Raw genomic sequence first — 12,392 nt, 5'->3', positions numbered from 1 at the left:
AGAGTACATAAATTACAAGTTGAATAAATATTACACAGTGATATTCACTTTGATAATTTGAGATTTTTTTGTCTTTTCTTTCTTATTTGTTTTATGTAGTTCCAAATACTGACCATTTTTATTTCCCACTATCCTCCTGCCACTGATGGGTCCATTTCACAAAGCCAGTGAACACCAAATTATGAAAACCAATTGTGTTGACTCGTTACATCCAGAAAGTGTTATGTACTCAGAAAAAAAGCTGTACTGTCATTACTGTACTACTGAAGTATGAAATGTGAATACCAGTTTAAACCAAGTAGGAGATGTGAAACCTGAGGATGCCACTGCTCGCAAACAGGCGTTTTAAAGTCTGAACGTCAACCTGCAATCCCAAACAAAAGAAACAAAATACCTGGAACATTGAAGTATTCACGCACTCGATTGGTCCAGACAGTGAACCGTCCCAGATATCAGATTGTTCCTTGTATCAAATCAAAGTGACACTCTGCTCGTTTCCTTTTTTTGCTGTTGCATTCCCCAGATTTCCATGACTCCTGGTAACTGTCTTGCTAACTGTATCTAATGTCATGCAATTGGTGACCCCCATATCGGGGAAGTGGCTAGGCCCTGATTACGACCACTGCCCATGGCGCTCACGCTTACTCTTTCCCCTCCGTCTCTTTTTTATCTCTGTCTCAACTCTCTGTGCAATTGGCCATGAGAACATCTCTAGCTGCGTGTAACATTGAAATCTACTTTTTCCCTAAAAGATGTTGCCGTATTGGAGGTCCCAGGCGTGGGCTGCACAGCCCCTGTCGACAAATATTACCTCAAAGCACCAACTTTAAAAGGTAAGCACAAGATAACACAACATTTAGCTTTTGTGGCTGTTTTTTTTCTTTTCTTTTTTTTTATGTTCCACCAACTTCATGATACCACATCTCAGGACGTCGTTGTGTGTCGATATCAATAGTGAGTAACTGAAATAAGTGCAAGCTGCTTTTTCGAAAGTGGTAGTGGGGATTTGGTGTCGGGAGCGGGGCGAGTTGCCTCGATCGTATATTCACAACCACCGAGGAAGCCACTCGGGACGCACGTGTCATTTTTTTCGTTTTTTTTGTTTCAGCAAAGAAAACGATGACATGATTTTACCGTTGGCTTCCTCTCTCTGGCAATCATATACATTGGCATTCACATGAAAAAGCGAGAATCTTAGCTTATTGGTTGTCAAAGAAAGAGACGAAGGAGGCTAAACGGACTGCGGTTACACAGCCGTCCCACACACATCACTCTTGTCCAGAATTGCCCCCCGAGGTTCAGGCGGATATTAGAAATTGATTTTCCATGCGTTGCTGACACTGTTTACAGGACCAACAACATTCGGTCTTCTTCTTCTCTTAATCGAAACTAAACTTGGACATCTTTGATCGTTGTATCAAGTATCAGCCGCGGCAGAAAAAAAGGATATAGCCCCGTTTGATATCCATGTCACTTTCACGTCACTATTTAAATGTATTTGCATGTAGAAAGGCACTGTGACTTGCACACAGAGAGAGAACTCTTAAATGACCCTGCTTTAACCTGTAGATTTCATCATGCTCCCCTTAGATGTCAAACCTTTGCATGGAGGCTTGTAAGCAGAAGGTTTAGAGGGTTAGCTTCTTTGACCGCCCTGTAGTCTAATGACTCCGGGTCAAGGACCTATTCAAATTCTTTACAGGCTAAAAATCTTCTCTTTTTTTTTTCTCCAAGCACAATTACATTGTTGTCATACTATGTTTCTACAAGAAAGAAAAAAAAAAAAAACATTCAATAACTATATTTTAAAAGTAATGTAATACACCATGGTTACACTGTTGTAGCAGTACTGAGGGGAAACCACTTGATAAAGGAACATGGCTCAAAAGTGGGCGGTCTTTACTTCACTGAAGGCAAAGAAAACGGCACAAACAAAACCATACAAAACTACACTTCACACGACTGAATCAGAGAAGCAACTGGCCCGACTGGCGAGTTGGACTATGCGCTCAACTCGAACGATCGAAGTCAAACTCGAGTCCCGTCGCTTTAAGCTGAAAACACAGATCTTTTGTTTTACCGCTAGAGTCGGCGCTCTCTAAGCTCTGTGTCGCCCTGCATGGCAGTGTCTGTTTACGTAGGCACAGTTGGCATATCAGGCTAGCTACATTGTCGAAGAGCCACTTACATAGGTTCATCTGTGACCATCAGCTCACTCTTTTGTTTCCAAATGTGCCGTGTCCCGATACATACTTTACATCGGTTATAGAGAAGGCCAGCCCCAAGACCACTTCAAGCGCCAGCAATACTTGTTGTGACAAAAACAAAGAAAAGAGAAAGGAAAAAAAAAAAAGGACATTCTTTTTGTAATAGGCTCACTCCATCGTATACCGACACAGGCGGATACATACCACACACACGCACTGTACACATACACACACTCATGCACGCATCATTTTGTGAAGTTGCACATATCTACATATCTAAGCAGGTTCCCCTCATTCATAAGTGCTCTGACAGAACCACATACCCAGATAGAGTCAACTGTTACAGCATATCCCTATCTATTGTTTCTTTTTTGTCTTTTCTTTTGGAAAACAGATCAAAAAAACCAAATTACTCTGCCAATCGTCAGTTCCACAGCCTAAAACCGATCTGTTATCAATCAATGTGCCTGATTCACAATGATTTTGTGGTAATTTTACATCATACAAAGTGTTGTGTTGAAACCCCTAGCTTCTATAAAAAAATATATCCGTTGTGTGTATATATTTTTATGGATCTGCAGCCAGGGAAGCCGCCTCATACAAGGGGTCCCATGAGCAAAAGTCAAAGGGGATCTAGCAAATCTTCTGGGACTTTGCCTCTCATTTGGAAAATGTGCTTGGTCAACAACAGAAAAAAAGAAAAATGAAAAAAAAAATAATACAGGTGTCTTTTTTTCAGCCTGTTCTTTCGTTTGGATGTTTTCTTCCTTTTTTTTTTTCAATTTGAAAAAAAAAAAAAAATTACAAAAATCTTGAAGTGAACGGAGGGCAGAGCGGACATATGTAATTCAGAGAGGAGGCGTGGGCCCTGGGTCACGTGCTGGTTAGGGGTGGGGGTGTGGGGGGTCAAGGACGGTCCACCCCTTTTTTTCACTCGTTGTTGTTGCTGCTCTCCAGGTCCTTACACTGAATGTCCCCTCCGCTGTAGTCTGTCCCGGGCATCTGAACGCCGTACTTGTCCACACACCAGCAGATGCCCCGTTTGCGGCCGCGAGATGGCTTGCACTGGGGGCCAAAAAAACAAGATTACAAGGGTTAAGGATAGGTGGTGAGGGCAAAGGGTTGGTAACACCAGAAAGTGGCACAGCACAATGTGTTTGCACGCATTTGCAAAATAGGCTAGAATAATATTTGGAAGGCTTTCTTAGTGCAAACCCACCTGCTTGCGCTTGAAGAATCCTTTTCTGTCACAGTTGGGAAGATACAATGACAGAGCCATTATACGAGAAGTGTCCTTCATTCCCTGAATGATCCCATCTAGTTTTCTCCTGCATGGACCCTTTAGGGAAAGACAGTCCAGGGTTAAGAAAGACTGTTCAAAGGTATTAGAAATGAAGTGTAGTAGTATATAACAACAAAGGTTTAGTTTGCATTGGTAGATGCTACCACTAGGAGTCACCAAAGTCAGAAATGTTTAAATTCTACACTTAGTCTTTTACTTATCATTTAAAAACTTACAAATTCAGGCTCGTGCTTGTCAATGGGCATAGGGGAGTAGTCCAGGGGGCTGCCCATGAGGCGCAGCTTGCCGAGCTTCCTCTTCTGATCCTTGCGCAGCGCGTGAACTTTTTTACTGTTCACAATGTCTTTTGGGAGGAGCGGCACTTTAGCTGGCTGCAGCTCCTCTGTAATCTCTGTGGTTAGGGGGTCCTCATGCTCTCGAGACTCACGATCTGCAGCGGAGAAGATCAAACACGGTAACAGTTAATGTCACGTTTTTTTAAAGCCAGCTGCAGCTTCACACTAATGCCTTGACGTCTTTATATGTGTATGATTAAGACGTTAATTGGCAATGTCAGACAGATTATTTGCAATGCAATCAAACGATGTGAGGAAGTGTTTGGTGGTGATGGCCCAATGAAGCTTCATGGAGCATTTTCTTAATCTTCTGAGCCCACTAGACAGCAATCTTGGTTCAACAAAGGGTTGTAAGCACAACAAACTGCTATTTTTTAAGTCCTTTTTCTTTAAACCAAGATTGCCTTCTAGAGTGGTCAACCAATAAAACTTATAGTTCATTTGGACAGTGTTTGGCACTGTTGTGCCTGCCCCCTGCTGAAAAATGTGAATGGATTTGATAGAATTAGTTGACTTAAAGCTCCTACTAAAGCTATAAGCACAACATTGACATAGTATTATCATATAAAGTTGGTATGAACAGGTTAGCCTCTTAACACACTCAACGGACATTGTAGTCATGGTTCTGTCCATGCAGCAAATATTCCTAAATCCAATATTCATTGTCCTTTTAGCTCTGTTTTAGTCTCCACCATCTCCCGAGAGAGATAGCTGGCTCTTTAGCTGACAAATGCTCAAATACAGTATGTTCACCAGTTAGTTGCTAACTTTGTCTGACTTCCATTTGGTGCAGGGCAGGTAGTGAACAGAGTGTTTATCAGAGCTTTGTTGCTAGAAACATCTGTCTGCTGCAGCTGGAAGCGAGATTGATGAAAGCTGGGTGACCGAAACAAAACAGTAAAGTTGTCAATGAGCTAAAATATGCTAAAATGCTTTGCAGAGCCGAGAGGATGTACAAAGCTGTTGATAGTTCAATCCTTGACCCTTGATTCATTGTTCATGTAACAATAGTTCTCGGTGTCCAGATATAGTTACCTGCAAAATAGAGGACAGTGCAAGTCTTAAATTGCTAATGTTTGGGTCCATTTTTGTAAAAATAGTAATTGACAGTCTAATTGCACCTGGGTAACAATGGAAATGGATTACAACAAATTCCCTTTAAAAAAATCTGTATAAAGAAGGAAATGGAGCTGTTTCTTGTTGCACCACTACTTTCTATGTAGGACTTTGGCAATGTTTGTTTAAGCGCTAGCATTATTTCATGATGAAACTAGTTTTATTTGAACATAAAATTCAGGAATGTAGAATATCTCTTTAAAGGGTAATGTCTGACCTAAATACAGTTACCATAGACCTATAATTAAGTATTACGAAAACCAGTAAAATGTAGATCTGACTTATATAAGCAATGTATTACAGTCACTGAAAAAAAAACCTTGCTATCTGCACGAAATCAAATGTGAATTTCTGCAGCTTTTTAATCTGTATCACATAAAAAATAGTATACCAGGTGCTTTTCCCGGGGTTTGTGCCACCAACTGTTGCTTGCCATTTGTGTATACAGGAAGGGAGGCTGCTGGGAGATCTGATCAACAGCTGATGAACTCTGACAGCTAACACAGGAGTTAGACTCCCACCAACCCCACCTTCCAATCCCCTGAAAACAAGACATTTATTTTAATGTTTGTCATATATCAGTGAGATGTTGGTCTTAAAAGTTCGCACATAAACACATATAGACACCAGGTAGCACCAGACGTCTACAACTTGGGAAAACTGCATCACATGTTGCATGGCTGCTTGCACAGTGCCTGGAAAATCTGCTAACACGTTATCTGGACTGCTAAACTTCAACAGCGACTAAGGCCTCTGAGTGTCGTAACTTTAGAGCAACGTGTCCCACATTAAACTCAAATGTCAAGCGGAGGAAAATCCAGTTGCTCTGTGGACTCGTATAAATGCTTGTACATTTCTGTCACATTTTATGCGCTTCTTAGACGTAATTTCAGCTCCCCAAGGGGGCACTATAGTCTCTTGATAGGATGTTCACAGGTTGAGGTCCTTTATCCTTAACCTACCGCCCCCCCCTTCCTCTCCTATGTTTGGGGGCTCAGCCTTTTAAGCCTGGATCCCCAGCCAGAGGTTCTTTGAGGCCACAGAAAGAAGCCAGCAGCTCCCCCCTTGGCTTAGCTGTACCATAAGTACAGAGCTATTGTTGGGACTTTGCCAACTGGCCAAAGCGATGGTGCCAGTGGATGACCCTGGTTATATTTATCTGACAAGGAAACCCGCCGTGGTGCGCAGGGCCAGAAGCACTGAACCAGAGAGGAATGTTGGCTGCGCACTTTAGGCCAACTGCTGCTGAAAGACAAATCAACTTCCAAACTTGTGTACAGACAAGAGAGAATAGGCTGGAAAATATGTTTTAACAAGTTGCCATAATGTCGCTGACTGGCCTGGCAGTGCACAGCCACCGTGGAGAAAGGCACTTAGACGGAACAAGGACACAAGATCCGAGAAACTGATGTTCAAAGAGCCTTGACACAGCAGGAGCGTCTGGAGTCTCTGGGAGGGGATGGAGGGGGCAGGGCGATTACCAGAATTGGGTCTTTGGCTTCTGCGCTGCACTGCCGTCTCTTTGAAATTAATCTCACAACTCATGACTTGGCGGGCATTGGTTTGTGTTTAGATATGTCCTTGTGTCTCCCCGCTCAGACTACGAGGCTTTCACTCGCTATAAATAAATACGTCAAACAAGCATTCGTATGTGACCACTGTGGAAAAACTCCTTGTTTCTGCTGTTCAGTCCAATAATTTCTAGGGGCGCTTAATTAAAATGCCACATATTTGGCAAAGCAATACGCCGCCGAAAATAAGGGCTGTTTTTTTTTTTTCAACGAGCATTCTTGTTTAATGTGTAATCTCATTTGCGCATATAAATGGCCTGACTAAGAGAGGTCTGAGCCGTGGCACATCAATTATATTCACCTTCCACAAATCAGTCTGACAAAATGCCTCTTTAGAGAATGCTGTTAGAAACGTAGGACAGAAAGGGTTTTTTGATCTGCATTTTAAATCGGATAGCCTTAGTGAAGACAATGGTGTTTGACTTCTTTTCTCCTCCACAACCAACATCACCAAACTCATCTTTTCTGAAGTGGGCTCTTCGGCGCAGCCACAAAAACTCAGTTTTTCCATGCTCAGGGTACCCAGCTTGTAAAGGAGGCTTAGAGGGTCCGTGTTTAACTCCTGAAACCCAGCCAAGATGCTGGCCAGGAGCCAAGTGAGCCAAGTCATGTGCAGCTCTTCCATTCAGCCGAGCCCAAAGCTGTGCTGCTATCTCTCGCTCCCTGTGCTCGAGCTAAAGATTTCATTAGGACGAGAGGGCTAGAGTAGCCAAAGGAGGTGCACCTGATACTTCTCTGTTTAAAAATTAACATCTGCACACAATTATGCTTCATGAATATCCCAAGTTTCTTACGGGGCAACAGTCCAAGCAAGAAAGATAAGCCGCCCCGTCTTTGGATTTTTTGATGTCCTCTCCTCTGGATCTTTAAGACTATAACAATGCCATTTAGATTGCGCAAAGAAAAGCCAGGACAATAGATTATCCCACCTTTCATTGGATTTTCCAGCATTACAGCACATTGGCTACGTCCTGCCTTTGATTAAGTGCGTCTCGGCGCTGCATCTGAAATTACATCTTTACAAGATGTAAGAGAATAGTGAATAGAGGTGCAGGGGGTACAGGGGGTAGGACAAGATAATGTAGGGATAAATGAGCCTGAGGGCTTGTGTCATATAAAGCACGAAGGTAGTAAACCATCCTTTAGCCTCCGACTGCCTCAGCTACTTAATATTTCAAAGCAATGCCATGGCCTGATAATCCTGCAGTTTCTAGAGCAGAAAGGGAGGTGTGAACAAACTAGAGATGTGTGTGCTGCAGCACAAAAGTTAGGTCCCGATGACCAAAGGAACATGTGCCATAGACGCTTTTTTAAATTTGCAGCAAAGTTACCACTGTGGCATAGGGGGGTGTGCTCCCTCAATGTTTCTTTTCCTCTGTAACCGCAGCTATTTGCACAATTTTTCAAGCACTGCTTTGTACCTACAAATCTGTAAACCATTTGTGACAGTTGCCAAGGGAAAACGGCGTGGGATTTTTGTGAAGTGAGCGTGTCTGTAAAGTGGAGACTCGTGGCTACACATAGAATCCATTTTTTATACAGATATCTGGAGGTGAGAGGTCAGGGGACCCCTTTGAAAATAGCCCTGCCAGTTTATCCCTCGCCAAAATGAAGCCTAACTTTGGAGCGTTATTTAATTTCATATGATAACAATACCTAGCTTCACTCTAGCTTTAAAACAGAGCTCGCTACAGCCTCTGAAAGGCAGTAAAAGCCTTCCCAAAAAACAGTTGTGGCTTTTAAGAAAACATTTGTTTGCCCCCCAACCCCTCGCCCCCTTCTGTTTTTGACCCTTACGTTGGGTTGTTTGCGTAGAATTGCTGTTGTTTGACCCTCAGCATGGTCTCAGTCAGCTTCTGAAAATGCAGGAAATACCTCTTCCCCATGGTATTGTGAACACAAAATATGTTCATTGCAATCAAAAAGTTTCCTGCTTTTCTGAATGCATGGTATAAATAGCAATAAGAACAATTCAAGGATTATAGATCACAAAACTGGACTTATGAGAGGATGCAAAATCCTTCCAGGACGGAAATGCTGCTGTAGGTAAGCAAACTTTCTGACCTGTTTACAGCTTACAGCAGGGCAAGTACAGCCTCGAGTCACCAGACTGAGGCGCATGGCTCGTCTACTTTACATTCCTAATTCTGGTCTGAGTTCCTCATCTTACATCAGAGTTTGGGTTTTCCAACAAGCCACATGGATGGACGCAACCTCTTTTTGGGTCACCGCAACACAATTGCTGGGTGTGACGATGTTCTAATTCCCCCAGTGGCTGAAGCAGCTATTTTGGCCAGAGTGGAGCGCTCCTGGATGTGCTGTACAAAGCTGATCTCCAAGCAGCATTAAATAGAAACATCACAGTGGGCGAACAACTAACTTCAACATGAGTTATTAATGTGGGGTTTGTAATACAATGGTGGGAATCATAGAACATCCAAGAATGAGCAAAACCGCCTGTTTACATGGTACGAACACTTTATGAAGTAGCATTTTTCAAAAGTTTATTACCACTGCAGGAGGTTATATTTATTATACAGGAGGTTATATTTTTGGTTTGTTTGTCTGTTTGTCAGCAGGACTATGGAAGAACTACCAACCGATCTCCATGGAGCTTGGTGAAAGGGTGTAGCATGGACCAATAAAGAATCTGTTAAATTTTGGAGTGGATCCCGATCAAGAATAATCTTTAATTTTCATTAACATTGTGAGATAGCGCATGGCCTGGGCGGAGATCTGTGCTCTCTGAGTGTCCTTCTATGCGTCGAAGTCATCAAACTATCCTACCTTCCGGGACGGGGATCAACAAACGCTTCACCGCCAACATTTTAGAGAATTCCCTGGAGCATCTCATTTGCTTTCCAAATCCTGAGTAAACCTTATTAAAAGACCTAATTTTGCTCCATTCTCATCCAATGCTAGCTTGAACCAGGTGTCTGAGGTGAGATTACAGTACGCAGGTCAGATGTAAACAGGTGTGACATCATTTTAAAGCCCGGCGTGTGGCCGTCCCTGCCTTTAGTGAATCACATGCGTAGAAAAAAGGTAGAAAACGTACAGTGAGTGCTGATATGTTTCCCAGCTGTTGCCACCAGCAGCCTAGGTGTCAGTGACCAATGAGCTGTACAAATACCACAGTAAAGTTTTACGGAGAGAAATCATGCATGTGTGCCAAAAAAAAGGTAATGGGCTTGCCAGCGACGGCTCAAGTGCTGTAGACTGTCCCTGTGATCATACTGTGCCTCAAAATGCCACGTGCAGACAAAAGCAGCTCCACATCAATAGTATTAATGTCACATATTATAAGAAACCGGGGTACTCTAGATTTTCTAGGCGTCACATTTTCCACAAAATGTGTGCTTTTTTTTAAAACTTGAAATCCTCGTGATATCTTGACAAAATGACCTTTTGAAAAGTTCTCCCTGGCACCTGCAACGGATCAGTTGCAGCGTGCTAAGCTTTCACTGCACGGGCTCAGATGTTCAAGGTGAGACAGATGGAAAGCCACATACTGTCTTTCCTTTCACATGAGCCCGTCATGAAGCTGTCAGGCAGCTGGAGCAACACGTGACCCGGGATATAGCTGACGTGGCATATCTGTACGAGCACGCAACATTTACAGCAGACGGAGTACGGTGGCTGGTTTTCATTAACCCAATTGTACAGTCAGAGAGAATCAACGTTTTACCACTTGCTTTGGTTTGTCAGCTACGACTTAATCAGCAGCTGTGTCAGTAAGGCTGCTGGCATGGAAAAAGCAGATGGTGATTCTCAACGTTGAATAGCTTTCTAAAAACTATGTGATGACAAGTCCTTCTCTATGGTGCTTAGATATGACAGGGCAGTGTGACCACACATATGTAAAGGTCTCTGGCAACCGTTGGTGATCAGAAGTCTGCAGTTGCTTGACTTACTCATGGGTTCATGAGTTATTATGAGTTCATGTCAATAACAAAAGAACAATCACTAGCTCCGAAACTGCCTGGCAACAAGTTAAAACTGCATCTACACGTGCAAAGAGCCAAGACAAATGTAAAGTATTAAAGTTGTCAGGTTTCCTGTTGCTATGCTAATGAGGGGCATAGTATTTCTGTGCCGAGTATTCTGGAAGTGGAACCACTCCCTAATCATCTTTTGCTTCTTGGCAAAGAGCAATCTGTTAAAACATAAGGCCCTTTCAGAAGCTTGAAAGACAAGGGGCCTGCTGCTATGAAGTCATATCTGTTGGCAAGCGTTGCAGGGTCTGATTCACTCGTAGGGGGCTAACAAAATCTGCCCCCACAGCACATACCACCCCCTGTGCCTTACAATCCAAGCAACCCCTGGGATCACAGTGCGAGAGCAAAACGTGAATTAATGGACCCAGACGCAGAGCAATGGCCAGGTTTCTTTTTTTGTTGTTTTTACATCAGCAGTAAAGGGAGGGAGGGAGGGAGGGGGGGGGGGGGGGAGCAAAGATTCCTCTCTCCCATTGTTTGGCTGCCCCAGTCAATATTTAGTAGGTTGCGGACACTTGAGCTCCTCCTCCTTGTGTTTGGCTTGCTCAGCTGGTACAGCACGCAGACAGCTGCAACCCCACACCACAGGAAACCAGAAGCTCACCTCACCAGTACCCGTTGGCGGAGCTGTTTGACAGAAGGCCCTTCAGAGGAACCAGAGCGCCAGGGACATTCTGCTGAATCACTGCGTTGTGACTGAGCGCCCATGCAATGAATGCAGAATGCCAGAGGCAGGAAAAGATGCTCTGATTACCTCTTCTGTGGGCCAACAAAGAAGTCACGTTCTCTGTGTGTGTGTGTGTGTGTGTGTGTGTGTGTGTGGTGTGGTGTGTGGTGTGTGTTGTGTGCGTGTGTGAAAAAAGCCAGAGGGAGACAAACTGCCCGAGTGTCATCATCACAACAATCGCACACAATGCACATCCAGACACCCACACAGCCCCGCCCATAGGCTACCACACACACACACACACACACCACACACACACCCTCACACACACACACACACACACACACACACACACACACACACACACACGCTCTGAGCCTACCATGACTTTGTTTCAGTTTGTGACCAATATTTTGAAAAAAATATGAGGTTTTCTGAGTGTTTGTAGCCCAACACAAGCAGAGGTGCTCTGCCCATTGGGTGCAGATAGCCTAATAACTCAGTCAGCAGCCAGAACGAGCCCAGTGGCAGCCGATTTTATAGAATGAGGCGTGGAGCCAACCCCTTTGTGGTTACTTATCTAGTTGTTGACAACTCTGAGTGACAGTGGACCTCTCTGCTACACCAAGAAATACCTTAAATCATTCAAGGCTACTGGCTCCACTCTCTTTCTCCCTCTGTCTGTCTGTCTCTACGTATTTCTCTCTTTTCTCTCACTCTGTGTGTGTGTGTGTATGTGTGTCTCTGTGTGTCTCTCTCTCTCAGATTTAGTGGTAATCCGACTCTGAACACCAAGCTCGGGGTAGCCTAAATCTATCTAAATTCGGCTTTAACAAGACCCACCGTTCGCGGAGTGGCACCCCATGCCTTCCAGTGCCGTCTGTAGAACACACTCGGCTTTTGTCTGGATAGATTTCACGTGTCAAGGTGCGAATGATATTGGAGAGGCGAAAAATGAAAGACATGAAAGCTTAATGCGCTCTGGCGTGAGGATGGAAAATACTGAGCTTTGACAGACACTTGCTACACTAGTAGATATTAAAAGGGAGGCAATTTGCAGAATAAGCTCCACTTTAAAGGTTCCCACATTTTTCCTCATAATATCCCTTCTAGAAATACACTATGCATTTAGTGCTCAGACCCCTTTTCATAAAGTTTTTCACTTGTTTCTTTTTTTTTTTTTTGCGTCAGGATA

General features: G+C 43.6%; 1 protein-coding gene across 1 annotated transcript in view; it reads right to left on the bottom strand.

The window, feature by feature from the left end:
- Window positions 1–510: 510 nt before the first annotated feature.
- The window catches only part of igfbp5b (insulin-like growth factor binding protein 5b), a 12,990-nt gene continuing 1,108 nt past the window's right edge, over window positions 511–12,392 (bottom strand). Inside the window, exons 2-4 of the mRNA XM_032529684.1 lie at window positions 3,726–3,940; window positions 3,427–3,546; window positions 511–3,272 (exon numbers count right to left, since the gene is read on the bottom strand). Coding sequence (XP_032385575.1) covers window positions 3,138–3,272; window positions 3,427–3,546; window positions 3,726–3,940 — 470 coding nt within the window. The 3' untranslated portion in view covers window positions 511–3,137. The remainder of the gene's footprint in view (window positions 3,273–3,426; window positions 3,547–3,725; window positions 3,941–12,392) is intronic.

The sequence above is a fragment of the Etheostoma spectabile genome, chromosome 11 (assembly GCF_008692095.1).
Source record: "Etheostoma spectabile isolate EspeVRDwgs_2016 chromosome 11, UIUC_Espe_1.0, whole genome shotgun sequence".
Lineage (NCBI taxonomy): Eukaryota > Metazoa > Chordata > Actinopteri > Perciformes > Percidae > Etheostoma > Etheostoma spectabile.
This window is presented reverse-complemented; position numbering and strand designations above follow the sequence as displayed.